Below are 27,656 nucleotides of genomic sequence, written 5' to 3' on the forward strand. Positions count from 1 at the left end.
GACGGGGAATGGGGGTTGTGGTCAGTTCATCACATGTTGTTTCTGCTGCTCCTTCCTCCTCAGGGGAAGGACTCCTCACACTCTTCCCCTGCTCCAGCATGGGGTCCCTCCCACGGGAGACAGTTCTCCATGAACTTCTCCAACATGAATCCTTCCCACAGGCTGCAGTTCTTCACGAACTGCTCCAGCGTGGGTCCTTTCCATGCGGTGCAGTCCTTCAGGAACTGACTGCTCCAGCGTGGGTCCCCCGCGGGGTCACAAGTCCTGCCAGCAAACCTGCTCCAGTGTGGGCTCCTCTCTCCACGGCTCCATAGGTCCTGCCAGGAGCCTGCTCCAGCATGGGCTTCCCACGGGGTCACAGCCTCCTTCAGGCATCTACCTGCTCCTGCACGGGGTCCTCCACGTGCTGCAGGTGGATATCTGCTCCACCGTGGACCTCCATGGGCTGCAGGGGCACAGCCTGCCTCACCGTGGGCTTCACCAGGGGCTGCAGGGGAATCTCTGCTCTGGCGCCTGGAGCACCTCCTGCCCTCCTTCTTCACTGACCTTGGCATCTGCAGAGTTGTTTCTCTCGCATATTCTCACTCCTCTCTACCGGTTACTGTTACCCAGCAGGTTTTTTCCCCCCTTTCTTAAATATGTTATCCCAGAGGTGCTGCCGCCATTGCTGATGGGCTCAGCCTTTGCCAGTGGCACATCTGTCTTGGAGCCCTCTGGCATTGGCTCTGTGGGACACAGGGGAAGCTTCTAGCAGCTTTGCACAGAAACCACCCATGTAGCGTCCCCCCACTACCAAAACCTTGCCACACAAACCCGGCAGCTTATTGCCACACTTCTAATATGCTTGTTTGAAGGGGGTGAGGGATTGCTCTTTCCAGTAGTATAGAGAGAGACTTCTTGCCTCAGCACTACTTTGCAAGCAGGGTTTTGAAAGCAAGATGTTTGGTGAGTCTACACCAGGGCATAAGAAGATTAATAGGAAGTTATCTGAAGGCTGTTCTCATTGCATAGTCACGTTTAACATTTTAACTTATCCATGGCTGACGTGGGTTGTTGCTTAGCTTGGTTTTGCCAGAGGGGACTGGGCCCGTCCTGTAAACAAGACTAGCTTTACAATGGCAAGATCCATGCAGTTTAAAAACCTTTTCTGTAGTCTGGTATGTCCTGCGGTCGCAGGAGGCGGCTCTGGGCAGGAGCTGTGGGAGTGCGCCTGTGGTGTAGTCAGGAAAGCGGGGTTGCGGGATTAGCCATTATGGGTAGCAGCAGTGGCGTCTTTTCCATGTGGACTGGTCAATCTGTTGAAGAACATGAAATACGTAGTTAAATTGCTAATGGGGACCAAAGTCGATGCCACTGTGTCCTTCTTTACTCATTTTCCTAGGAAGATTCAGGCTAACACAAGTGTGTGACTGTGCCACAGCCACATCTCCCATTGCATTTTAAAATACTGTGTATTGTAGACAGAGCAGTCCTAGACATGTTTTTGAGGATACCACCCATTTTCTTCAGAACTCTGGACAACTTTCTGATTCTGAAATAGCAGACTAATGTCACGAGCTTGGTATGTCTAACATAAAGAAAGACTGGAAAAGAAAAGTTTTATTACCAAGAAAACAAAGGTCACCCCTCCTGCAGGCACAGGATGAAGAAGAGAGATTTTTTATTTCCTGATAAAAATAATTCCATCGCTTGGTTTCTAAAGTAAAAACCAACCAAGTCAAAGAGCCCAGAATAAGTCCAATAAATTGTTACTCTGCTGCTGTCACCTTTGTGTAGTAGGTTGTTAGCTTATGTCTAGCTGTCTTATGTCAATCTGAGATATAAATAAAAATCATAAAATGCAATTTATTGGATAGGCTGGAAATTAATTGCTGTTAGGTCTTAGTTATTTCTTGTCATGCTTGCTGGGAACTTTTCCCTAGAAGGAGACAGCTTGAAAGGCACCCATTTTTCACAAACTATTTTTAATACTTAAAAGTTACTTGAAGCACTTATTTGAGACATTTATTTTCAGCACAGAAGAAAACATCTGAATTCTCCTGTATATATTCTTAGCCTCTACTGAAGGGCGAATCTCCCTTTTTTTTTTTCCTCCCCCCCCCTCCTTGATAGGCTCCGTCTGTATTTCTGTCTCCTGCTCCCACTTGTCTCGTGGAGACCAAGAGTTTGGAAGCTTTACCAGGAGGAGGTGGCGGCAAAATGTGCTGTAACCTCCTTTTCTACACTTCTTGCCTATTGATCCCAAACATATCGCCATAATCATGGTTCAAATTAACCAGGAGGACATTAGGTCAAGCATTTGGCAAGTTGCCTTTTATAAGCTTCAGTTTCTTAGCCTGCCAAGCACAGGGTTCGGAGTGGAGGTGCCCCTTTCAGTGACTTGCATCCTGCTGGAGCAGAACGGAAAAGCCAATGGGGGAGATGAACGGCTGGGAAAGCTGCTCCTTCTGCACGATGGGGTGATGCAGGAGGTTTCTGGAGGGGTCAGGCTGGCTGGCTCATCTGTGGATTTCATTGTTCCCTGGGGAAATGGCTGGCTAAAGGAAGCAGACCAAAACCCTAGCCACACATGTTTTTAAGCCAGTTTGTGGAGGGTGTTCCAAGCATTTTAACTGCTTGGAACCTGTTTTCGTTCCCACATTGGAGACTTTGGATAATTTTTCTGAGCCTTAATTTGGCCCATTAGCAGTATTGGTCTAAACCTCATCAGGGATTTACGAGCCTTTAAGATCCTCTGAGAGGTAGTGAGACACTTTTCCCAATGGAATTACTGCATAATTTGTATTTTATATTTACCCTCTATTGCTTGGCACACACCTTTGCATGATTAGAGCACGTTTTCCCTAGTTAATTCACCATATCGCCACTTGTTGCCCAGTTGCTTTGATAAAGACCGAGATGTCCTGCACTGTGAACGCTGGTCTGTTAGTGACCACAGCACAAAGAGGTGACTAGAAGGGGCTACGAAAAGAGGAGGGGAGGAAAGTGATCTACTGGGGAGGAAAGCTACAATGATGCATGGGGCTAATGGTCATCTGAGGGCTTTTTGGCTTAAAAATCCTCCTTGCAGAACTGCTGTCCTTCATTCTGCAGGCGCAGCCTGTACCATGAACACTCTGTGCAGCGTGGCCTGGCAAGTGCAGGGCAACGGAGAGAGGAGCCACTTTTCTTCTCTCCTTGCCCCTGCCTTCGAGCACCGCTCATTACACTTAGGCGTCTGTTCACAAAGCCTACTGCCGCGGTGGTAATTCAACTAGATGGCAGTGCCTCAGCTCCACCAGTGCCGACTGCCCTGTCTGCAGCAGAGCCACCTGGTTTTCCATTATACCAGCCTTGATGGTTCCAGCTGCTGCTTTCTCCCTTTCTTTTCTTGAGTTTTGTTAGTTTTGCAGCACCAATTCTGTGAGATTTCATGCAAAACCAGTATGTTTTAAGAATGTGCTCTTGCAGTTGTAGCTGCTTGGGGAGTTTTCTCACATGCTGCACCCTGTTGTGGGCGATACAGGCGGTGGTTAATTTTTGCTCTGGGGTGGTTCCGCATTTCTGTTTTCTTGCTGCACCACTACCTGTGGCGAGTATGAATAAGGTGCATCCAAAATAAGCATAAATAACTTTTTGAAATTTTCTGGATAATCCTGTTCTCCTATTTTCTTCTATATTACAGGATCAGCTACATTAAAGGAAAGAAAAGATTGAGGTATCTTATTAGGATCAGCTACATTAAAGGAAAGAAAAGATTGAGGTATCTTATTAGGATCAGCTACATTAAAGGAAAGAAAAGATTGAGGTATCTTATATGTGTACATATGTTTTGTTGGTTTTAATCACAGAAACAATTCCTGCTGCATATTATCGCGATAAATTTAATGGTACTTAGCATGTTTCAGCTACTTTTCCACTTTGCTTATGTCTACAGGCAATAAAATATTTAAAATTGAAATTGCCACTGTTAGCAGGAAAGCCAAAGGTGGGCCTGCCCACAGCATAGTACTCATTGCCAGTGCAGGCTGGAGATGAATTACCTACTGCTTGTGCTTTCTGGGGTCATCCTAGGTTGTAGGGTGCGTAGGGGGAGGAAGGGGAAGAAAGATAACAGATATCAGTGAGAAAGGATGACGAGACTTGAAGTCTTATTGTCAGTTACTCATTGCGGTAATAAATATGACAGGGCATCCTTTTCATGGCCTGTCTTCGTCTTTTATAGCGTCTTTATCAGATGTAGATGCCCACAGTGTTGAAACACCTGATTCAGGATGTGCTGTAGATGTGCATGTTCTGTAATCTTTGCTGCCTAGTTACTGGAGAGACAAGGGTGCCTCTGAAAGTTCTTATCAGACAGTAAATAAAATCAGTTATGTTTGCATAGGGCGTTTCCTAACTGCACTGGTAGCCTGTTTGGTGTCAAAGTGCACATGCTGTAGAGACTATGAACTTGCCAAATATTAAAAATGATCACTTCTTTAAGTTTCTGTGTGAAGGGAGAGGCTCTTGGCCATTTGTGAAATGAACTGGACTTTTAAAAATCCTGGTTGTTGGTAGTTGATATAAGGAAGTGCCTGGAACCTCAGCATACATTACAGCACATAGCACCTACCAAAATACATGTACATTGGTATGTCCCTTTGTAAATAGCGGTAGGTCACAGCTAATAAACTAGCGGTTAATCAGGCATGTATTACTACAGGGTAGTTAATGGGCTGAACTCTTAACTACAATAGGTCTTTCTGTATTATTAGTGTATTCAGATGTACTGCTGTCTACTGTATTGTGAGTGCCACAGAGCTGCGCTGTGTAAGGGCTTGTTAAACCTCAGAGCAGATTTATTTGGAAAGCTCTAGTTAAAGCTTAAATGACACACATCTGTAGTAAGCAATATATTAATATCCCAGAAGACTAACCCTGCAAGCATGCCTTGGTGAAGGACATGGCGAATGTCTGCAATCTCTACAGAGTAGATTAAGTCAGTCATTTTCAAATGCAGAAGGTGATTTTTCTTGGTCTTAGTTTCACATCTTGCAGACTGGCACGGTCCAGAGCTGACAGCAGGCAATGCAGAGATCAGAGCTGGGCAGCCTACGGTCACAGAACTGGTGCTGCCTTATGGAAAGGGACAGGCCTGATTCCCCGGCACGGTGGCTGGCATCAAGTGTGGGCAAAGCTGCTGCGGCAAAGAAGGGATCTGGTTATAAAAAGACCTGCATAAAGCTTTTCTAGTTAGTTGAATTGGGGAGGGCAGCCCTGTACATGCGTAAATACCTACTCTCCGTTTCCCTGAAGTGCAGGATTCTTTCCTATGTTTAGCTATTATTGTTTGGTGTAAATTTTTTCAAAAACCTCCAACTGATCGGGCTTTCACCAAGTCTTGTGGGAGATTGCTCCATGGCCTAACACTTTTGTCTGCCAGGAAGTCTTTCTGCTAATCAGCCCCCATGTTTCCTTTCTTCTTTTCATCCTGTCAGTCCTTGTTAACTCATTTTGTATGCTGCTCATCTTAAGCATTATCTCTCTTCTAGGGCAAGGCACCTTTCAGATGCTGATAACTCTTTTACCATACCACCCATTCACCTTGGGTGAATGTGGGGTTGCTCCACAGCTACCTGGCTTCAGCGTTGTTGATGAGCTGTAAATCCACAGACTTTATCTTATGGTAACTTGTTTGCTTGGTTGTAACCTAAGAGTTTCAAACTGACCGCCTAGGAAATTTAGGTACCTAAATAAATATAGCTGTGACCTGGGAACCTGAATCCTTATGTTGCCTTGGATATGTTAGCTATGTTTGGCTTTCTTGGTGGAAATCGAGCCCTTTTGCCTTTTTTTGTTGCTGGTCACCACGTTCCTTCCAGCATTGTAGTGCTCTTTTTCCTGGCAGCCTTGAAAGGTACGGAAAAGAAATTGTTTCCATTCCATGTCATTAGCAAGGATGTCATATATTGACTAAATGGTGTTTTAGAAAGGGCTATAATTTACTTCATGTAAAGCTTGATGTCATACAATAGAAGTTTGTTCTCCTTTTTCTCCCTTCTCTCCCGTTTGCACTTGAGCAGACTCTCCCAGTTTAGCTCCCACACCCCACAGCAGAAAAGCTTCCTGTATTGCTTGTCTGGTCCTTTTTGCATGTTTTATTATATTACCACAAAGGTATATTTCTGAGGCACCTACACTTCTGCTTTCACTTAGTATACTCCTATTGAAGCAGCCACGTGGGGAGTGAACTTGGGTGGGAAACGTAACAATGTGTGTTACGTTACAGAGCATGTAGCGTTGTGAAGGATTTTATATTTTGATTCCAGTCTTATACCTTTCCCCAAAAGGTTGATTTTTGCTGTGGAGCAGGTTTACAGATAGTATTACAACATTAATTTTAAAGCAGGTATTATTAATAAATAAATAATTACCAACCACTTGCTGGCTTTCCGCTTCTTTCCCCTGCTATGTTATGAAATGCTCAAGATGTTTTCTGCCGCTCAGAAGTTCCCATTGCGGTGTGTATAATCATCCTGCAAACTCTGGGGAGTGTTTCAAAGGGTTCCCATTCACTCTTAGGAAAATACTCTTATTTTCACAAAATACCATTCGGGCATCTCTCTTGTTTTGGGATCTGCCCACCAGGATTTGCTCACAGGATTTCAGGCTGATTCAGATGAAGCCTTTTGCATGTTGATTCATTTTCACTGTCAAGTGAATTTAGCAAAACTCTGTTGGCAGTTTTTTGCGTCCTTAATTTTGCTGCTTCCCCTAAAGAACACTTAGTCCTTTCTGAAAAGGTTCTCAAAGGGCATTCATCTAACTTGTCATTTTTTATTCTTGTGTATTGCTCTGCTCCTGGGAGTAATCCTCCAGCTGTAGCGTGGTGCTATTTTATCCCCCCCGAGTGGCATCCCCAGCTGCTGCTTGCCTCTGGCAAAGAAGACAAATGGTTATTGTGTTCTGGAGCCACTCCAGGTCTTCTGTGTCTCAGCTTGGTCAGTATTGTTGTGTTTTATTTAGGATTTAGCAGTGTTTGAGTAACACTAGTTTATTTTGAGCCTTTTCTTCTCCATCTCTCCCCTCCCCCCGTTGATTTTTTTGTTTTGTTTTGTTTAGAGATGTGGACTTACTAAAGAGAGACAGCCCAGCCCCATGAGCTCTTTAGTAACCTGAGAATAATATACTTTGGGCTATTTTTCCTTCCTTATGTTTGAGGTTTTATAATAATTGTGAGGAGAATGTCTAGGCTTTCGTACAAATTTCTCAGATTATTTTTGTCCTTAAACTATCTGGTTCAGAAGAGAAATTTTACCGTTTTTGAGTAAATTGGTACACTCAAATTTCACTTAGGAGAATGTGAATAAGAGCTCAGCCAGTCTTTTATGTACGCCTTTCAATATTTGTTTCGGAGCAAACACACCCTCATCAAAATCAAGTGACTTCGCTTTTTTTCTGTCCACCCTTAACCTGTGTCTGCAACGCTCACTTCCTTTGACGATGCAAACAAGACTTCAGCCGTGATCCCTCTGTTGCTGCTCTGAATAGCAGCTGACTTTACGGGACTGTTCCCCTTGCTGCTGAAGGTGGTTATCCCACCTTGCTGCTGAAGGTTGTGTAACCCTCTTCCTTGAAGAGCCTGTGCTACCAGAGCAGTGACACGAACCATGTGGGCAAAGGGTTTCCACAAGTGACTCTCACTTAAGGCGAGCGTGCTCGTATCTTCTCTTTACCCAGGCCTCGTTTAGCAGTCATAGCCATAAGCAATGACGTGACCTAGCTAAGGGTGTGATTAGCAGATAGCCCACTCATTTTCTTAGGAAATTGGGAATGTCACTTGGCTATCTTCTTAGCCATAAATTAGGGAAATTGTTTCTGTGCCTATGTTGGAAAGGGCACATTCGGTCAGCGTATTTTCAATATTTCTTGAAGGATGTGAAAAGCTTTGAACAGCTGAAATAACTGGAGGAAAAAAAATGGAATAGGGGAAAAAAATGGAATGTCAAAACTCAAGATCCATCGATAGTGAAATGACTTCCCTTCTTTTAAATTGCACAACTGAAAATGTCACATTGCCATAAATATGCTAAATGTAGTTACAAGTTTTCTGTCTCCGTGTCTTTCCACCTTAGAAGGACGTCTGTGTCGAGATGGGGAAGGGACTTCCAAAAAGAGCTTTGACGTTTACCGGAACAACAGAAATACCTGGCCTGTGCCAGCCAGGTGTTTTAAAACATATTTTTTGCTTCTAATTCTAACCATATAACATGATTTTAAATCCATGTTTAGCAGCAGCAGCAGCTTGCGCTCAAATTTGGAAGGTACTCTGTAGACCATTGCAGTGGGTTGACCCCAGCTGGCAGCTAAGCCCCCAGCCAGTTGCTCGCTCAGGTGGCTCAGCTGTCCCGGCTGTGTCCCCTCCCTGCCTTTTGCCCACCCCCAGCCGCTGGCTGCGGGGGCAGCCTCAGAGGCAGGGAAGGCCTGGGCGCTCTGCAAGCACTGTCAGCAACAGCTATAACATGGGGGTGTTACCAACACTGGTTTTGTCACCAGGTTAAAATGCAGTGCCATACAGGCTGCTGTGGAGAAAATGAACTCTATCCCCACCAAACCCAGTACAACCAGTCACTGTCCTGAACAGCCTGCTTTTTCAGAGATCGGTTCCCACTGTCTTGCCAAAGGAGGAATATTTAGTAGCTGCACTTAACAATGGGAAGCTTTGTCATAGGGAATCAGCTCCAAAGCCTTCAGCATCCTTGGGGAGCTGATCAAAGGGTGGGAACTGCAGGATGGGGTTCTCTCCCTTTCTTTGAGAATTTCCACTGCAAAAAGTTGCACTTAGTCATCTAGTCCCATGGCTTGTTTCTCATAGGAGAAAACAATAAAGTTGTCAGTAAGTGAAACAGGATATTGTGTAGACCACTTGAGTATTACAGTTAGCAAATAACTGGTGTTGAGAGATGTTTTTGCACTTCTAATCAACCGCAGGAGGGTGAGTTCACTTACACTATTGCCATGCAATTGGGAAGTAGTAACAGGCTCTGCTCCTGGCTAGTTGCAAAAGTGGAGTGAATAAGTTGTGCTAAACAAACCACTGCAACAACCTACAGGATCCTTGAGTTTGGTTGATGGTCCAGAGACCTGGAAATTTCAAACAGTTGAGGCATAATAAAAGAGCCTGGGTGTCACCTCTGTTCTTATAAGGCTCACAGCTGCTGTAGCTTCATGAGCATCCCTCTGATGTCCTGATCCACTATTCAAACAAAAAAATGGGCTAATGATAAAAATGTATGGTGGAGGAAATAACTTGGAAGGGCCTAAATGACCTCCTGGATGGTGAACTTCCAGATGGGAGAGCACAGACCTATGAATGGAGGCACTGCAGCTTAAAGGAAGGCAGTCTGCTAAACTAATTAAGGTAATACTGGTAGTAACGGGACAGAAAACAAGCCTTCTCAAGGTGAGTAGGATGCCTCGGAGCATAGTTTATTGTGTTTTAGTTAAAACATTGCAACTTGACCAGTTATAATCCTAGCATTTTTCCTCTGAAAGGCTGCTGTGTAGAATAAAAACCCTTGAAGGCTGGTGCTGAAGGGTACTCCCAGCACCTGCAGCCAGGGCTGAACTGGCCCCACAGTGGGTCCTGGTGTAGGTCAGTAGGAAGCCAGTATGGAGGAGGCCTCCATTGTTTTTCAGTCTGTGTGTTTTTCTGAGGACTTGGCTTAAGGGTTCAGCACTTCAGGACACGCATGTAGGTCCTGCAGCGCTTCCTGTTTGCTAGCAGTTATATTTTCAGAGCAGCATAAGTCTTGTATGCGTTAGACACTGCGTATGGCTGCAGTTGCGTACAAGGCGCTGGGAAGGTTTACCTCTGGTTTTGCATGTAGGTCTCTGCCTTTCCCCACACCGCTTCCCCCACACCCGCCTCTTGCTTTCTTGCGAACAGGAAGAAATAGGGAGAAATAGTGGTGAGTTGCCATTTATTAGCACAGCTATGGGAAAAAATCCTTTATTAATGCAACATATGGCCAAAGTTCCCTGACACAAGCCGCTTTCTGATTCATGGTTCTCCAACATCCCCTGTTCCAGCTCAGACAAGTCGGTTATTTCCTCCCACCAGCAGACATAGACAGGAACAATTGGAGCTGTGATAACGTTATCTTTAATAGGGGCCAGCTGGGTCACACACCTCAGTCTTTCCTGTCTGTAAACAGCAGCAAGGGATGGCCCTGTGGGCTGCCGGCAGGGAGCTGTGGCCACACCAACTGACTGAAGAGGAGGGAGATGCCAGTTTGGCAGTAATCCTCAGCTGCCAGGGAGGGATGGAGGGAAATAAAGGGGGCTTCTAGAGATACGCAAAGCAGCGGAGAGGGAAGTCATGCTCAGAAAACTTGAAACACTCTTCTTAATCGTTCCAGTAAGATGAGAATCAGGAATTGGACAGCTCTGGATCAACTGCGTTCTGGTGGGAGTCCCTGGCGGAATGGCCGTGGTCACATTGCAACAGAGCTTAGAGAAAGCAGCCTTTGGAAGTTGCCTTACCAGCTCCTGCTGGGAAGCAGTTAGCTTTTTTACACTGCTGCAATGCACAGGGTAAACTTCATCTGCAGGAACTCTTTTTGCCAGTTGTCTGAGGTTTTTAAGATAGCTTTTCTGTGCTAGTGGATTGAGCCGGCGTAGTAAGTCAGGGGATGCAAAGGGGGCAAATTCTGCTCTTTTTTTTCAGCATGGTCCATTAAAATACTCATTAAATAGAAGTTTTCCCTGAAGTTTTATGAAGCCAATTCTTATGTGACTGTTGCCATAAATTAAAATGGGAAGTTTGTTCACAGCTTTTGCTTTCAATAAGGAAGGCGTTTTTCATTTGGAAATTGAGATTTGTCCTGAAAGTTCCAAGTATGATTGCGCCCAAAAGGTTTCAAGATATTTTGCTTAGACTAACAGTGAAGACCAAATAGTCAGTCAGAAAGCATGTGGAAGGGGTTTTGTCATCAAACAGACCCTTTTTTTTCAATTGTATGAAGACTTCTGCGTGTAAAAGCTGTGCCAGCAATGATATGTGGTTTCAGTTTTTTTCTGCTCAGACAGCTCGGAGGTGACTGCTTATGGTGAGGTGCTTCGCTCCCGAGTGTGGGACAGGCAAGAGAGAGAGTTAGTGGTCATGTCATAGCACAAAGGGCTAGTGTCGGAGAGTACTTCTAGTTATGAAGTGATGTCAGTTAACTGCATGATAATGGTTTCAAGCCCCCTTTCCTCCCCAAAATGTAGGTGTTTAAATATTACAGTGGTAAGAATTGACTATGGGGAAATGCATAAGTTCTCTGTTTCAGAAGATGGCTTAGAGTGGCAACATCTGGTGGTTTCTTCTATGCCATATCCTAAGTGAAAGTTAACTAGTTCAGAAGGGAAGGAGAGGAAGAAAACACATATGTATATACTCTCCAACAAGGGCTCTTGGAGAGGTAGGGTTATATATATGTAAAAAAAATCTGTAAAATATGTTTGTGTATGTTATACTTTTTTTAGGAACAACTTTCTTACTGGCCAAGGCTGTAACTTCAGCTGAGATGCCTCCCTGCTCAGCTGGTCTCTGTGAATGTTATTCTGCCCTTAGTAGTTTAGTGTGTCCTCGCTGACCATCTGGAAGCTGTGTGGCCACATTAATTTAGCTGCAGCGTCACACCAAATATCTTGTTTCTCTGTATCTATGTGTGGTCAAGCTGGCAGATGGAGTCAAGTAGCCCTTTGGAGAACAGGCAAGAGAATTTTGGGGGTTTGGATGTTTTAAAAGTGACTTTATATCCCTCCAGCAAAGCAGGAATTGGAAAAAGAGATGTGAAGTCTAGCCGTGACAAAGCTTTGTAAATGTTTAAGGCAAGCTTCCCTGAAGTGGAAACGGCAGGATGGAAGAAAATGCAAAGGCACTAGTTGGATTTTTGAAGTGGACGGTGGAAGTTGGCTTTGTGGGTGGACGAGAGGTGGGAGAGAATAAGCTCAAAAATTTTGAAGGTGGACAGGGGAGGGCTTCCCTCTGATCCAAAAGGAGGGTGATGTGGTGAGGGATACAAGGAATCTGTAAGGTCTGGATTGCAAGAGGGGGAGAGCTTGAGAGAATTGATGATGTCTTCAAAATAGCAGGCCTGGCAGCTTGATGATGATAGTGTTCAGAGACTGATGAAAGCGGGGAGCTCAGAAAGCTAACTGGGACAGGAGCAGAGCAGAGTTTGAGGTAAGAGACAGAGGTAGAAAAGCAGAAACTAGGATTATGAGCTTGAGGTTCAATTGCAATGAAAAGCAGAGCTGAGGGGAGAAAGAGCAAAGTGTCACAAGAGAGGCTGCTGGGGATGTCTGGTAGAGCGGGGACCTGGGGGGAGACTGCAGCTGGGCTCAGCCCTCTCCGCCAGTTCGCAGGATGGGTCTTGCCTGGGCGAAAGCAGTGCAGAAGAGATGCCAAGGTGAAATTGGGAAGGACTTTTGAGCCACCCCTGTGCGAAAGATTGGAGAAGGAAAGAAAGTGAGAGCAAATGAAGCAGCATCTGTGCTGATAGACAAGAAGCAGCAGAGGGAGGTAGGAAGTTGTTAGGGTGTCTTGACAGACAGCTGAGTGACGGTCAATACAAGTGCCTTGATGTCAGAGCTCTGAGGGAGAGAGTGCATGCAAACACTCTTTGAAAACTAGGTTATCACATGAGACCTTCTAGGAGTTTATCTGGTTTTCTCTGTCATGAGGTTATAAGCTACACAGACAGGCTTTTCACACTCTGGCTGTGTTCTTATATTTTAACTATTTTCTCCTCTTTCCATCTTTGCCTGTTAAAATTAGTATGAATACTAAGGATGGGATTTGGTGTCTGTGGAATACCAACAATTTATAGACTCCGTTTTCTGAGGATGTTTTACCTGTTGCTGTGACAGGAACACTTGAGATTCCTGTAAACATAGTTGAGTGAGGAATAAGAACTACAATTTTAGCTGTTCTTTCTCTAGCTCATTTAATTACTGCTGCATTCACCGTCGGTCCTGAATTCCTGTTTACTTGATTCTTCCAAACAGCGAAAGGGAAAAGAAAATGAATAGTGCGGGGCTGCTAATGTCATGGTAAGGCCCCAACGGTCAGATGGTAGGCTTGGGAGATAGTACTTGAAACTATTATTAACCAATTAAAATTAAGTTCTGACCTAACTTCATGTTGCTGATACTCCTTTAAGTCAGCGCAGCCACCTTAGCGAGACAAGGTATCTGCAGGATCCTTGCAGAAGTCCAGTGAGGCCTGGGTGCCTTGCCAAGGAAGGAGCTACAGCTTCCTTCTCCACCTGGTGAGGAAGGCTCGTCAGTCAAGGTGGATGAGGAAAGAGCCCAGAATTAGAGAGTGTGCCATACTTGATTTACAGCTCAATGACAAAGTGCTTCTTTGCCTGCTTCTTCCTGAGTGATGTTTCTGATGGTCTTCTTTTAATATTGCCTGCGTGCTGCTCACTTATTGCTTTGTTTATGATGGAAGTGAAATGTGAGTTTGAATAATTTGAAACCTGAGATTTTTCTATTGCTGGACCTCCTAGTTCTTTTGTTCCTAAAAGAATATTTAGGGAACTCCTGGACCATACATGTTCCTGGGTAGCAGATTTCTCTTCATACTGCACCCCCCAGAATGCCCATTTATGGCATAAAGTAAAGCAGTACTCAAGTGCAGCAGCAATATTTGTGATTATGATAAGCTTTTTCTTGCCAGAAAGTGGTTGAATCTGCATTAACCCAGGTGTTCCTATTCATAGTTTTTAAGGTTCCATGACCATGGGATTTAAGTATGGAAGAGACTTTCTAGGCTCTTAAGCCTATAACTTAAAAAGTTTGGTTGAATTCTTAAGCATTTATTTTAATTTTGAGTTTGTATTTCTAGATACGGATGCCCTAAACTGGGTACAGCTGTTCCATGGTGGGGGGGTGTCTCAGTAGTGCCTTCTATGGTAGCTTGACTCTTAAAAATCTCACCCAAAATACCCTGATCCTGGTGAAACTGAGTTTATCTTTGTCACAGTTGTACTTCAGCTACCATACTAGAATCCTTCTCTGAGCATAGGGCAGACTTTTTTGCATCATGAGTCTAGCTACATGTAGCCTTTCATTTTGTATTTAGTCATGTTGTCCTATTTCTGATTCTCCCTTCTGCGTGGTACTTCTGTCTGGGTGGTGATGTCAGTTACACTTCTGTGTAATTATTAACGTCTATCAGTAATCTACTTACTGTGCTAAGACCACTAATGAAGATATTAAATAAAATGGTCACAAGACTAGTGCCTGAGGAACGCCACTAGCGCACCTTCTCTGGTTTGCCACTGCTGCTTTCAGCATGCAAGGCATTGTCATCTTCTCTTTTATTTAGCTCTTCATTCACCTTCCTGTCTTTTACTGGTCCTTGTCTTTCTCCAGTTTATCTAGCTGCATGCTTTACTGAAGTCTGAGAAAATAGCTTTGCTGCATTTTCTTTGTCAAGAGGACCAGTGGTCATACAGACAGTTAAATGGCTTTGATCCATCTTTTGTAGATTCGTGTCATGTTTTACTACATCTTTTTTTACCTTTCTGATTTTTTTTTCAGTATCTTCAAATGTGCTGAGATGCTTGTATAGTACTAGGTCAGATGAACAGTCAGTAGCTGTCATTTTTCCCCCTCCTACTCCTTGCCTAATATAGTTGCTTTTTTTTGATCCTTGGGAAGCACTCCATAATGGATACAGTTATTCAGAACCCTTGTATCACCGTCCTGTGATTTCCTATGTTATGTTTTGGTTAACTGAGTTTTGTTTTCTGGAAGTGGTTGGGGGTTTTTCTGAAGTATCCAGTTATGGGAGAGAGGCAGCTTCCTCTCACCTCAGCGCATTAAACTCTTCAGAGTCAGCTGACATCTGTGCCGCTCCACTAGGCTCCCTCTGGTGAAGCATATTTTGGGTGCAATTCCTCAGATACTAGAATATGAATGTAAAGCAGGCTAGATGAATTTAAAACATCAAGTTACTTATTCATTTCTCTCTGACTGCAAGGAGAAGCCTGAAATTACAGTGTAGTTACCAACTCCTTAAAATGAGATTAAGTGAATCTCACTCCATGAAACTCTGACTTTGACTGCCTGTACCCATTGATATATCTGTACCCATCTTTTTACCAACTTGCCTTGCTCCCATTGTCAGCATTTTTATTCTTGCTGAAAACTGAGGCCAAATATCTGTGTAAAGTTGGGGGCCATTCCTATATTATCTTTAGTATTAAACCTTCACTTGCTGCACAGAGATGCCAATTTTTCTTTTTTTATTTTTATGTATTCCTGAGTTACATTTCACTATTTGGCATGCCTGCAAGAAATGCCAAGAATCCTTTATGATAAAATCCTTGAGCTTTTCATAGCTCAGCAGTCTATACTAATTACTTCCTTTAATTTATCAATTTGTCATCCTGAGATCATAAAAAAATGCATGAGCTGTACACCATTTTATGGTGTAATTTAAACTAACCCAGCTTGTAGTATTCTTTGTATTACTATATTTTATGTTAGTTTTCCTGCTTTGGAATAGTTGGGCCATAACCTCAGTCCTAGTGTTTGTTCTCCTGAGTTTAAGAAGCTAATCTCCCCTAATGAGACAGTTCCTCTTGTTTTCGTTCTCATTAATATCTGACTAGGTCCAAATAATACTGTGGGATTGTCAGACCTCCTCAGCACAGCAAAAGCAAGACTTTTTATCATTCTCGTTTAATGGGAATTTCACCTAAAATGTTCTCCCTGTGCCAGTGGTTCTCCATATGTGTTGGGCAGGTGCTGCGTTGAAAGACAGTTCACCTGGGTGGGAAAAGATGTCTGATGCATGGTTGAGCCATGGAGCACTTGTAAGGAATTTGTCAGACGTGGTAGAAAGTAAAAAGCAAAGATACCTTGCAGTTGCTGAGAAACAAACTGGTGGCCACTAACCATTGTGATCACCTTCTCTATGCCAGGGTGTTTGCTGAAGCAATGAGTCAGACCCGCTGTGCTCCTCTTCCTCATGTTAGAGCCTTCCCTGTGTCCCAGCCACCTTCTCCTGGCTTCACTTTCTGCTCCTTTCTCCAATACCTTCTAGCAGTGCAGCACCTGAGAGGGTGGTCCATGATGGTTGTGATCTTCACCCACACCCTTCTTCCTCAGTTTGAGAAATCATGGGCTAACTGCTTTATCTCTGTGGCAGTGTTCATTTCAGACCATTTCAAATGCCTTTAAATTCATCCTTGGAAGGAACACTTTCATCATTTTGTCTCACTGGGAGCAGTGGTTTCAAGCTGAAGTAATGCTTTGTAATTGAAAGGCAACTTCATTCTCATAAATAATACTTGCTGGAACAGGATGGAAGGGAATGCCACAATCTCTTCTATCTCTTCATGGTCTCTCTTTCGATTTCTGCTCATGGAGCATAGGGATATGATACAGATCAGCCTGAGCATGGCCTTCTCTGTTTAAAAGCAGTCTTACTCATTTTTATTTCCCCCTTAGGCTAAGTCTTCTAAAGCTTTTGTGTTTCTTTCCTGTTGTATTCCAGTGTACTTCTCTCTCCTCCTTCTCTATCCTTTGCAGTTGTACAAACATTACTAGCTACCCGATGTCTGTGAGCAACACTGTAAGACTATGTTTGGATGAAGGAGGATCTTCTTGTTAAGGGAAACATGCTTCAATTTTGTTTCTTTTTTCAGAAGGGATCCTAATTAGTTTAGGCAGGGGCAGAATAAAAAGCATAAAAACTTTCTACCCTGACAGCTGTTGCTCTCTCCATATGTATTTAAACTTGCTACAACACAATAAAGACCACATAAATTCAACGAAGTGATGAGCAGACTGGATTAAATGTACTTTGGGTGCTACCTGTATTTGCTTACAAGTCGGCATTATCCAGAGTCTCTTGAGAAAGGGAAATGCACCTAGAAATTCAGCTCTCCTCAGGCTAGTAGCTAACAGAAGTGAAGGAGGTGCTGGTAGCCTGGCTGTGCCTCCCTGCTCACCAGCTGGAAGCTTTGTTGGAGGGAGAATTACAGCAGAGACATCGGTGATCTCTTGGGAATCACAGCTGCACACACAGGAGCACTGGCTGCTCTTCGTGTTTGACAGGTGCTGCTGAAGAATTATCCTAAAGCTGAGCCTGAGTGGTGTGGTGCAAGTCCAGAGCTGAGCTTCCTCGGCTGTTTGGGTAAAAGGTGGTAGCCAGGCATTCTGGGGGTTGTTTCTTGATATATCAGCTTTTCTACTTATCTAATCCCATGGCCAAAGGGAGGGAGGTTATGCAGTGCATATTTACATGGCTCCAAGAGAAACTTTCAGAAGAACACGTTTCCTTCATCTTAACTTCCTCTGTATCAGGTAGTTATTAAAAAAAAAAGTAAGTATTTGTAGTACTGCCAGATCTTGATATTTTGAATATTTATATGTTGTTATAATTAAGCACTGAAAGCTTCTGAGAAGTGAAGTGTACCCCTCTTTCCCCTCTCGGCCCTCTGCCTTTGCTTACATGGGCTGTACTGGCTGTATTCTGGATTAGTTGGGGTGTTCTCCATGGATGGCTTCTCCATTCCACTCCTCCTTTAAAGTCTGCTCTCCTGATTGAGCTGTCAGTTCAATAACTGGGCTAGAGCTGACCCAGTTTGCTCAAAGAAACATAAAAAATCTTCTTTGTAAAGTCTTTTTAGGCTTTCTGGATCTCATTTGCGCATTTCACAACTTTAAGTTCAAGAAGTGAGCCAGAAATTTTGTGAATTGCCTAGTAATTTCCCCATACCTTCCACTACTGGGATTACCTATATAGGCTTTTAATCTGGTGTATATGAACACTATCTTTTTGATGGTTACAGAAAGTAAAGCAAGGCAGGCTCAGCAGCAGATTACACCAACTGCTCATTCTCCTGGGTTCTTGTTTTTCTGTAACTTGCTTTTGTTCTTTGGAGCACTAATCCTCCCATGTCACACATTTTCTGTTCAACTTTCCTCCTCTGTTAATCTCTGGATTTGTTCTGCTGCTCTTCCTAATCCACAGGAACGTTGGTGACCTCCGGAGACACCCTTGGCAAGAGGCTTTTTTGGATTTGAGTAACATTGATTGTTCTTCCTGCAGTGCTGAAAATCAGCAATTACCGTTCAGACAGTCCCTCAACAAGACTGAACTGCTTAACCACTTGCCTATCAAAACCTTCCTGCCGCGGTCCAGCCCTAAGGGGACGTGAGCTCTCAGGTTAATATCATGCTCAGAAACAGCCGTTGCCACACCTTTGCAAGTTCTGGACAGAACTTTCTGCAACTGCCGAAGTATTGTACAGGAGATAAGGAGATAAGCCAAGCTGAGTTACAGTTTAAGTTCTAGAAAAGTCTTTTTGCATTGGGCTGTAAGTCAAAAACAATATAGTAACAAAGTTCCAGTCTTGGGTACAAAAATCTCTACTGAGAAGAAAATAATTTCTGTGAAGAGCTTTAGCCATAGCCCAAAGATGGGATTTCTTGTTTTGCTTTTAAAGAAGTGAGGGGTTAAAACTTGGTGCTAGCAGGAGGGTGATGCTCAGTGGAGGCTTATATGCCAGGGTCAGAGGAGGGAGGAGGGAGGAGAGGGGGGCAGCGGGAGAGGTTTCAGTAACTGAGATGCAGTAACCTATCCTGGCGTTGTTCTGCACACTGAGTAGGAGTTGCAGTTCACTGTCTGTCGCTGTTACTGCACAGGCGACAGCAATGCTGGCTAGCTGTTTGCTTCTGTGGGAGGGTGCACAGGAGGCTGTGGGGAGGTGATGCTCACCGAGGTCCTGGGGGATTACGTGACTGCAGGACAAGCCTTGAATGTGCAAAGGCTAGTCAGTTTATGTAGTAGTTGGGGAAGTGATCCATAAACGGTGTTCGTGTATGTTAGTACATAATGTAAAAAAAGCTATGAGATTCCTTTTACATCATTTTATCGAGAATACAGCTAGAAGTGAGAATTTCCCAGACATTTCGGAGATCGTACCTAGCTTCCAGGGAAGCAGCAGCATGTAACTCCTGCAAATGTGCAAAGTGCTCACACATACTCTCTGGCAATTTGTGCCAAGCAGAATGCAAAGTAATCCGCTCTGGCACCAGTGCACGAAAACGCAAAGAAACCATCTGTTAAACCTAGAATCTTCTCCTCTGGTGTTAAAGTTTCGGTATCTGAGAAAATGGGAACCCAGCAGGGCTTCATAGCTTATGTTGTGCTGCTCCTCACCTTTAGGCATGTATTGCTGCTTGGGATGTTACCGGCATCTGAGATTCTGAATGACAAGTCCCAGTGTGGGACTTGCTTTCCTTCTCCTTTGGTGGTTCTCTTAAACTAAGCTGGCCAGAGCAACAGAAGATATCCTGTAGAGTTAGCGTCCTGCAGTGGTAGAAAGGTAAGCTCTTCGGTCAGTCTTCAAGCTCCTCGATTCCGAGATGACTAGCAAAAAGGTAGGGTATTTTCAAGCTACGTTTCCTTCCTGCTTGGGAAAGAGTTCTCCTCCCACGTGGCAGCTGTTAAGGATGCTGCGATGCTCCCTCCTCTTGTCAGTGTGAGGGGAGAGCCGAGGAGGGGAAGTCTCCTCACCACAACGGATTTCCTTTCTCAGATTGCTGCCGCCGCTGCAACAGGACGTGCAAGTTAATTCGGCACCAGGGAAGGATGGCTGGGGAAAGGGGGCGTGGAGAGAGAAAATAGGGCTTCTTGGTGAACTTTTTGCCCTTTCTTTACGGCCTTTGATGGTCAGGTCCTTGTTTGCCCTTTGCAGTGGGACAGAGCTGGTGTTTCTGTCGCCTAGAGGGGTTTGTGTTCTCCCTCGGTAGCCCTTGGCCCCATTAGGAGCAGCAGCAAGTGCCGAATACTTGCACTAGCTGTGCATGATGACAGCCCAGATCACTTTCTTGCTTGGTCAGAGAGATGAGGAGGAACTTTCTGAAAAATGTAAATGTTTATTTAGTTTGAATATGTGAATATTTTAGGAGCTATGGAGAGCCTGTATATCACTGAAAGTACCAGGTAACATAATGTCTTTCTTCATGAGGAAATGTATACCGATACATACTTTGTCACCTTCTGTGGGCTTTGGCAGGGAGTCGTTCGTGTCAGTTTTGTGCCTGCATAGACCTGACAGCGGGGTTTGTGGGAGTGTAGTCCCAGCGGAGGGACAGGACTGGCCTGCTCCTGCAGGATTTAATTTGGGAAAGGAGGATGTGCTGGTCTTGTTTGGTCCTGTGGATTTCCCTTGGTTTGTCAGAAGAGCAGGTAGGCTTCTGCGCCATTCTGTTCTGTCGCTGTTGCTCCACACAAGTAGATCTCGCATGTATGGATGGGCATGCACAACCATTTTCCTGATTTCTTTCAGGAAATTTCCCCACTTCCTTTCAAATACAAGCACCTTCTCTCCTGTAATTAGACTATCCTGTGTATTTTTGTTTACTTTTTACAGTTAGGTGAAACAGTGAACTTGGCAGTATTAATTTTTGCTGCTTCTCTTCCCTCTCCAGAGCACTTAAGATATTTTTAGAGGCTTTCATTTCTGAATTTTCTGGAGAGAGAACAGTGACCACCAATACATCAGCTGTCAGGGTTCAGCTTCTGCAAGACTTGGCTTTCCAACCCAGAGCTCATGACTTTTTTTCATTATGACTTGCTCAGCATTGATGCATAGCGAAAGTAAACACTGGGGCTGGGGTTGGAGGAAGAAGGGGAGAACTTAAAAAGCTTTGTTTTACAAGCCTTTTGATAGAAATGTATGTGATAAGATACAGGGTAGAAAATAGCCCCAGGAGAGAAAGTTGATGACTTAAAAACCTGAAGGTCCATGTGCAGTGGAGTTTAAGAAGCTGAATTAAGATTGAAATAAACCCCACATGTTTTGGGGTCAGTGCAGCCTTAACTGAGTATCTGAATAATAGGATACAATAGATTTGTGTAAAAAAAAAATTCTATATACAGACTCAGGAGTCAGGGAGCAGAGAGGTCAGGTCAGGCTGGTGCTTTATGTCCAATTCACAGGGAGGAAAATGGTTAAATTACCACAAAGAGACTTTTGGACTCTGATTTGTGAAATGTGTAGCAAAGCACTGACAGGGCCCTACCGGAAAATTGAGCGGATTCTTTCCCTTTTGTGGCATTTTATTAAGCTTTGTAGCACTCGAGATAATGTCTGATGATTTGGTGGTATCTGCCTAGTGAGAAGGCTCACAACAAACCTGTCATCTCTGATTATTTTCTCCTTATCTTCATTCACTTCCTTTGGGTGAAAGTTTCATAAGCTTTTTCCACGTGCAGCAAGACAGGCTGCTGTGGAGGGACACACATTCCTATTTTGTTGCTCCTAAGCACTCCATCAAATAAACTGAAACATAGCAAGAACTTAGTGCAGCATCCTGGTGAGTGGAGTTTGTTAGACGATTGGAGACTGGAAGCAAAATGCTTAAACAATAGATATGAGTCTTTTTTTCTTTTTTTTTTTTTAAATGAAAATATTTTGAGAGACAAGTGAGGCTAAATAGAAATGGAGAGATGTGTTGTAAATTCCTCAGGGATATAGCAGTGGACAGATCTGTCTTCAGTTCAGAGAACAGAACAGGTTGGTATTAAGACTTCATTTCATGTGAATGATAATCCAAAAACTATTTGTGAAGAAGAGCTTTTAAAAAAACACAAATCCTGCTCAGCCAGATTCTGAAATACAGTTGATTATATCACGGACTGGAAACACTGAATAAAACAAAAAATACAACACTATTTTTAATCGTTTAGATAAATGTTATTTCTTTGTGCTAAATCCAACATTTGCAGTTGTTTGGGGTTTTTTTTCCTGAGTGAACAAATCCAGATTTTTTTCACTTGAACATAATTTTATTTTTAAACACGGCTTCCAGAAATGCATGTGTGTGGGATTGCAGTTGGGACCAGTGGAGAGCCGTGGCACTCTGCCAGGCGCTCGCCCTGTCCCTGCGATAGAGATGGATTGCCAGAGTTCTGGAGGAAAACACCAAAACTTTAAACAAATTATGCTTAATGGAAATAAACTTTTCTTTGCCCTCCTGTGTAATGATTTGGATAATGCGCTGGCTGTGTATTTCTGGAGGACAGAGGAAGGGGAGAGGAAGGCAGAGATGGAGCTCTGTATGCCTGTAACTTGCTCTCCAGTGGATGCTCTGGGAAATCTAGGGCGGGGGGACTATGCCATTTTTAAGCTTGGAGCATTTTTTAACTCCAAGCCATTCTTTCCATGAGAAGGTGAGCAGGCTAGCTACAGCCAGCTATGATAAAAGCATTTGACTAGTGGTTGTTTTCTTCCATATATGGATTTGTAAGACCTGGAAAAGCATATGCGTTGTATCTCGCATTTTCTGTGTACAGCTTTGACACTGCCTGCCATGTCATTCACCTGAGTTTTGCTGGATTTTGGTGGTGACAATGCCATGAAACCAATACCTGGCTAGTTGGTTTTTTTTTTAGTATGAAAAAGGACAAGCAGCATAGGCTAGAGCCTACTTCACAGAAGAAAAGGCACCATAGCCATATCTCTTTGTTTTTTCAAGCTGGTGCTGATAAATCTTTTCTCTCACTTCTGTTGCTATGGTGTTAGTTCTGTGCAAAAACAAACCTTTGGGTGATCATGTCAAATGCAAAGTTCGTTTGGAGAGAGAGATGCTGAAAGAGAAGGGAAGTAGGAGGGCTCAAATTCCAGCTGATGACAAACAATGAATCAGTGTTTGTCTCAGCAGAGGGCCATCAGAAATTTTGCACTCTACTTTCACTGACTTCTGCTGGGTCTGATACTCCACTTGAAAAGGCTTCTTTTTCCCTCTCAGATCTTTTCTTCTTCTTCTACTTTTACGTGTTTTTTTTCTTCTTAGTATATAAAAGGAAGGTGGATCTCTTCCAAATTCCACACAGCCCAGGAATATTTGCTTTCCACAGCATGGCCCAGAACACAGAGAACTTATTCTTGCAAACTGTTTGATCCTCCAATCTGCAAAATACTGGATCAAATTTTGAAGGTTTGTGTGGTTGAAATGTACCTGCTGTCCTTGTTAAGCCAATTGAAGTGGTCACTGAACCTCCTACCGGAGGAGCTGCCTTAGTGTGCTGTCATTTCTAGCATTGCTTTCCTGGTGAAGGGGAAGTAGAGCACTGTTACGGGGGGCCCTTTTTAACACTTCCCCATGTGCAAAGTAAGTGCATTTGATTTCATTTTCAAAATATGCCAGTTGCTTTTAGCTGGCACAACTGTTGTGAAGAAGTTATCTTGCCCAGATGTCTCATGATTCTGGAAAACACTGTGCTGAAAATGCCTGGATATGCCTTGAAGGCTTATTTCTATTCTTGGATCAAGTCTGAAAGGGAGGACTGTTTTCTTGTTTTCTGAATGTTTCTGTGCAGATTCTTCCTGCACTTGCAGCTCAATGTAGAGGGGTAACCAATCTCAAATACTTGTTTGCTTCTCACTGTTTTTCAAACTGGAGGTCCTGAAAATGGATTAATTCACAACTTGGCAACTGGGAACTTTCTGACCTAGTTAAATGGACCCTTTGTTTTGCTGTTTCCTTCCAGATGTGATAGGCAGATGAAGAAACCTCAGGAAAAGCAGTGTGGTCATCTGAGATTTCTTTTGAGGATATTAACTGATTTTTCTGGAACTTGGATGCGGAAGTAGATCATCTTCTTACATATCTTTTTTCAAGCTGCAGTTCACTTTGTTTTGCCTTAATTTTGCAGACACTTATGCTTGCCCTTAGCCTTCGTGCTGCACTACTTATGTGAGTAAAAACGTAAGTGCCAGGACAGCGAGCCTGTGGACTGCCTCACCCAGCCACAGCTTACTAGTCACTGAGCATCCACATTAAGTCTGTCTTGTTTGTCTTTACCATTTCATAATCTCGGCATGTAAAGCGTCTGCTGCCCACCTGTTAACAGTGCCCCTGTTAGTCTCTTTGGAAGATAGAGGCACAATATGTTTTCCAGTTGTATTGGAATCTACATAAGTACTTCAAAGATAGTACTAGAGCCTCAACCTGTAACTGTTAGTAGGAGCATATAGTAATGGGCAAGCAAAGGTGGTCTCTGTTGGGAAGAGTTGGCAGTCTTTTGGTTTGCTTTTGTGCCATAGGTAACTTCAGTTATTTTGCTCAAGTAAGCCTAGCCCAGATAAGAGTGCCTACACAAGAATAAGGCTGCTAGATCTCTGCTGTTTTAGTTTTATTGGTGCTTGAGCTCCAGCCATCCTGTCTTATTGTTACATTCCTTAAGGCACTCCTTAATTCAAAGCAGGTCCACTTCTGTAGGGTGGGAAGTTTTATTAGGACAAAAGTCAAGCTAATGAGACAGTGAAGTCCAGGCTTCTATCGAAACAGAGCATCAGCAGCCTCTTCTGCCCAGCCTTCCTCTCCTGCCTGCGCCCCCCTGCCTTTTCTCTGCCAGAGTTGAATAAAAGGGACAGCAGCAATGGAAGGGAGCATGCATAACTGTAAAATCAGATGCTAACTTTAGTTTAGGGGGCACACATCTGTCTTTCGTTTCAAGGATGTTCCCGGTTTGAAGTTTACAAGGTTAAGTTGCCACTGATGCAGTAGATCTCACAATTGGTTGAAGAGCAGTGCTTGATAATGTGGCAGCTTTTGTGCTGTGGGCAGCCCAGTGTGTTGGCTAGGACATGAGCCAGTTCTGGTGCTTATACTGTACAAATGTTCAAATCTGGTAAGTAGCTTCATGGGTTCATTAAGTTTGGTAGGAACCTTAGGGGTCTGTGATACATCATCTTGATCAAAGCAGATTCAGCATTAACTTCAGACTAAGTTGCTTAGGGCTTTGTCCAGTCAGGTCTTGAAAACCTTGAAGGATGGAGATCCTACAGTGACTGTGGGACTCTGTGCTGCAACTAGACTGTCCTCGTAGTGGAATTCTATTTTTTTTTTATTTAGTTGGAATCTCCACAGTTTTGATTTATGTTCTGATAAATCTAAGCCCTCACAATTACATTGGCCAGGTCTCTTAGTACTCTTGCGTGCATCCCATCAGGTGCAGTAGCCTTCTTTGCATTAAGATTTCCTCAAGAGATCCCTCACTCAATATTTTTCCAGTACAGGTCATTCCTCTGCTCCTTGAACCCTGTCTTGGTGCTGGGGACCAAGCCCTGTGGCACATCGCCACCACTTTCATACCTTCCCATGCTGTCTGGAGCAGAGTTTCTGCACACCCCACCCCAAATCTTTGTCCCCTATCTAGCTAATTGCCAAAGTCTGCTAGTGGGAGTGCTCTGGGAACTGCATTCCTCCTTACCAGCTAAATAGGTGTCCCTCCAGCAGATGAATTTGCAAAGATCTTGAGTCACTTGCTTTTGTGTTACCTGTATTACTGTCCTGGGTGCTGTTTTGTGCAATCCCAAAGGGCGAAGGGCACAGCAGGCATTTCTTTTATTAGTGGTGATAATCTTTGTTGGCTCATTCCTTTTGCATGTATGTGCAAGTACTGGGAAAGAGAGCTGAAAAGGGAAATGTTGGCTCAGGGTGGAGAAGCACAGGAAGGTGTTTGGATGAAGGGTGCTTGCCAATGACTTCACTGCTTTTTCATGGAATTAGATGTACACTGCTGAGAAATAAATGTCTGCGTAAAGTTTTCTGACATTCAGTGAAATGTAAATTCTCAGGCATTTGGGTACATACCAAAATAAAGGCAGCATGTAAAGTAAATGCCTTCTGTGTGGCAGCAACACCTTGAACTGTGGCAGGGACAAGAACCTCAGATCCTCCATATATTAATAAAAGGTTTCTCTCTGGTTTCTTCAGCTTGACCTCACCAAACCCATTGAAGATCAGGGCCCTTTGGATGTGATCATACATAAATTGACAGATGTCATCCTTGAAGCAGACCAGAATGACAGCCAGTCACTGGAGTTGGTTCACAGGTTCCAGGTGAGTGGTTCTTTCATAGTCCTTCTGCATTTCAAGGAGGAGGATGATCTTGGTGCAGCAAATTCAATCTGTTTCCTGTGCAATTGGTAGGGTTTGATGAAAAGAGCTCCCCAGTACACTGCTGCCCTGCTACTGATAGCCCAGCAAAAATGGTTTTGTCACTCTGAAATGGACTTTCACCTTTGGATAGGTTTTATGTTGTTTCGGTAAGCTTAGTAAGAACTGGTTTCCCACCAAATGTTGTCCTCATGTCATTCCAAGAGCATGAGTGCTGTTCACAAAGAGGAACAGGTGTTTGCAGAGTCCTTTACATGCATCTCTCCACGACAGAAGCCACTAAATTAATTTGGCCCAGTTCTGTCTAGTCTTCCCAGTCCTGGAACGCTAATTTCTGTAATGTCAAGGTTACTGTGAGTGATTCTGTCCTCTAGTGCTGAGAATCAGGTTCTATTAATTCTTTTTTCTTAAGTTTACATTGAAGGTCAGAAATACGCAGGGCGTAGTGGTGTGGAGAACTGTTTTCCTAAAGAATTCCTATCAGTAGTCTGAATGATGATGAAAATGATAAAGCAAAACCTTTATCACTTTAGAAGTTGTTGCTTCTGGTGGATATCTTTGATCAAAGGTGTATTCTTTTCTTCTCTTTCAAAGAGAAGCAAAATTAAAAAAGGTATTTTCAAAATTATATGGAATATCCTTATGTCAGGTGGAAAAACGGCTCAAATTCTGCAATTTTGACAACTTTGCTTTCTTGGAAAATGATGTTCTCTTTGCTCTGCTTAATGTTTTACAACTAGTAATGCAGAAAATATTTTACTTAATGGGGTCAGTATTCTTTTTGCAGTAGTTACAAAGCTTTTCTGCTTCCACCCACCTGCGTATTACTTAAACACACACAGGAGACGAAAAGGTTTGACTTGTGGGTCTGGCCCTCTGGCACCAGTTTTCTGAATAGTAGGTGACTATTCATCCCTAAGTAGTGCAGGCATCCACTTCCCACAGCATTGGAAACTCATGAATGTCCAAAGAAGCATATGGAGAGATGGACTTTAGGGGCTTTCTGCTCACAGTCTTCCCTGTTTCAGATGTTAACCAGTTTGCCTTCACAATATACACATCATATCGATGGGAAAAACTGATGTCTAAAGAGGCAAAAGGGCACATGTGTTAAGCTGCTTGCAGCTGATTAAGACTCATGAGATTCCTCATTCCCAATTCTTGTGTTGCTGCATGCATTCCTGAAGGCCAGGCTTTATAAGGCACAGAGTGCAGCTCTTTGTAATACTGTGGCACCTCCCTTGTCCCCTGGAGAACATGTTGGTAGGGAACTGGTGCAAGCAGCTGTAGAACAACAGTTGGTGTATAGCAGTACAACTGATATCTAAAACACCTTTCTTCTGTTCCTGAGTAAGAACTCTTCAATGGATATGGAATATTTTTAGTAAGAACTTCAGCTTGTCAACTTACTGTATTTAATAGCTTAAGGTCACAAGCTGATACTTTCTCAAGTACCAATTGAGGTCTGGAGGAAACAGTAGTAAGTACAGAGAATGCATTTTCCTAAAGCTGCATTTAACCACCAAGGTGAAGTTCAGTATGAAACAGGGTGGAGCACTTTGCAGCTAGAGCCTTAGCTTTGGCTGACAGCTTAGCGGGCTGTTCTCGTGCCTGTGTGACAGCTGCTGCACTGCTGGAAGGCTGGTAGAGGTAAAATGACCTGCTAAAGCTAAATCCTTTACCCTGGTAGATTTCTTAAAGTAATCATA

At 43.6% G+C, this 27,656-nt stretch overlaps 1 protein-coding gene across 1 annotated transcript in view; it reads left to right on the plus strand.

Annotated features, from left to right (window-relative positions):
• Positions 1–27,656, plus strand: part of ITPK1 (inositol-tetrakisphosphate 1-kinase) — a 153,543-nt gene that overhangs the window by 53,610 nt on the left and 72,277 nt on the right. Inside the window, exon 3 of the mRNA XM_059819511.1 lies at positions 25,765–25,890. Coding sequence (XP_059675494.1) covers positions 25,765–25,890 — 126 coding nt within the window. The remainder of the gene's footprint in view (positions 1–25,764; positions 25,891–27,656) is intronic.

The sequence above is a fragment of the Gavia stellata genome, chromosome 7 (genome assembly GCF_030936135.1).
Source record: "Gavia stellata isolate bGavSte3 chromosome 7, bGavSte3.hap2, whole genome shotgun sequence".
Lineage (NCBI taxonomy): Eukaryota > Metazoa > Chordata > Aves > Gaviiformes > Gaviidae > Gavia > Gavia stellata.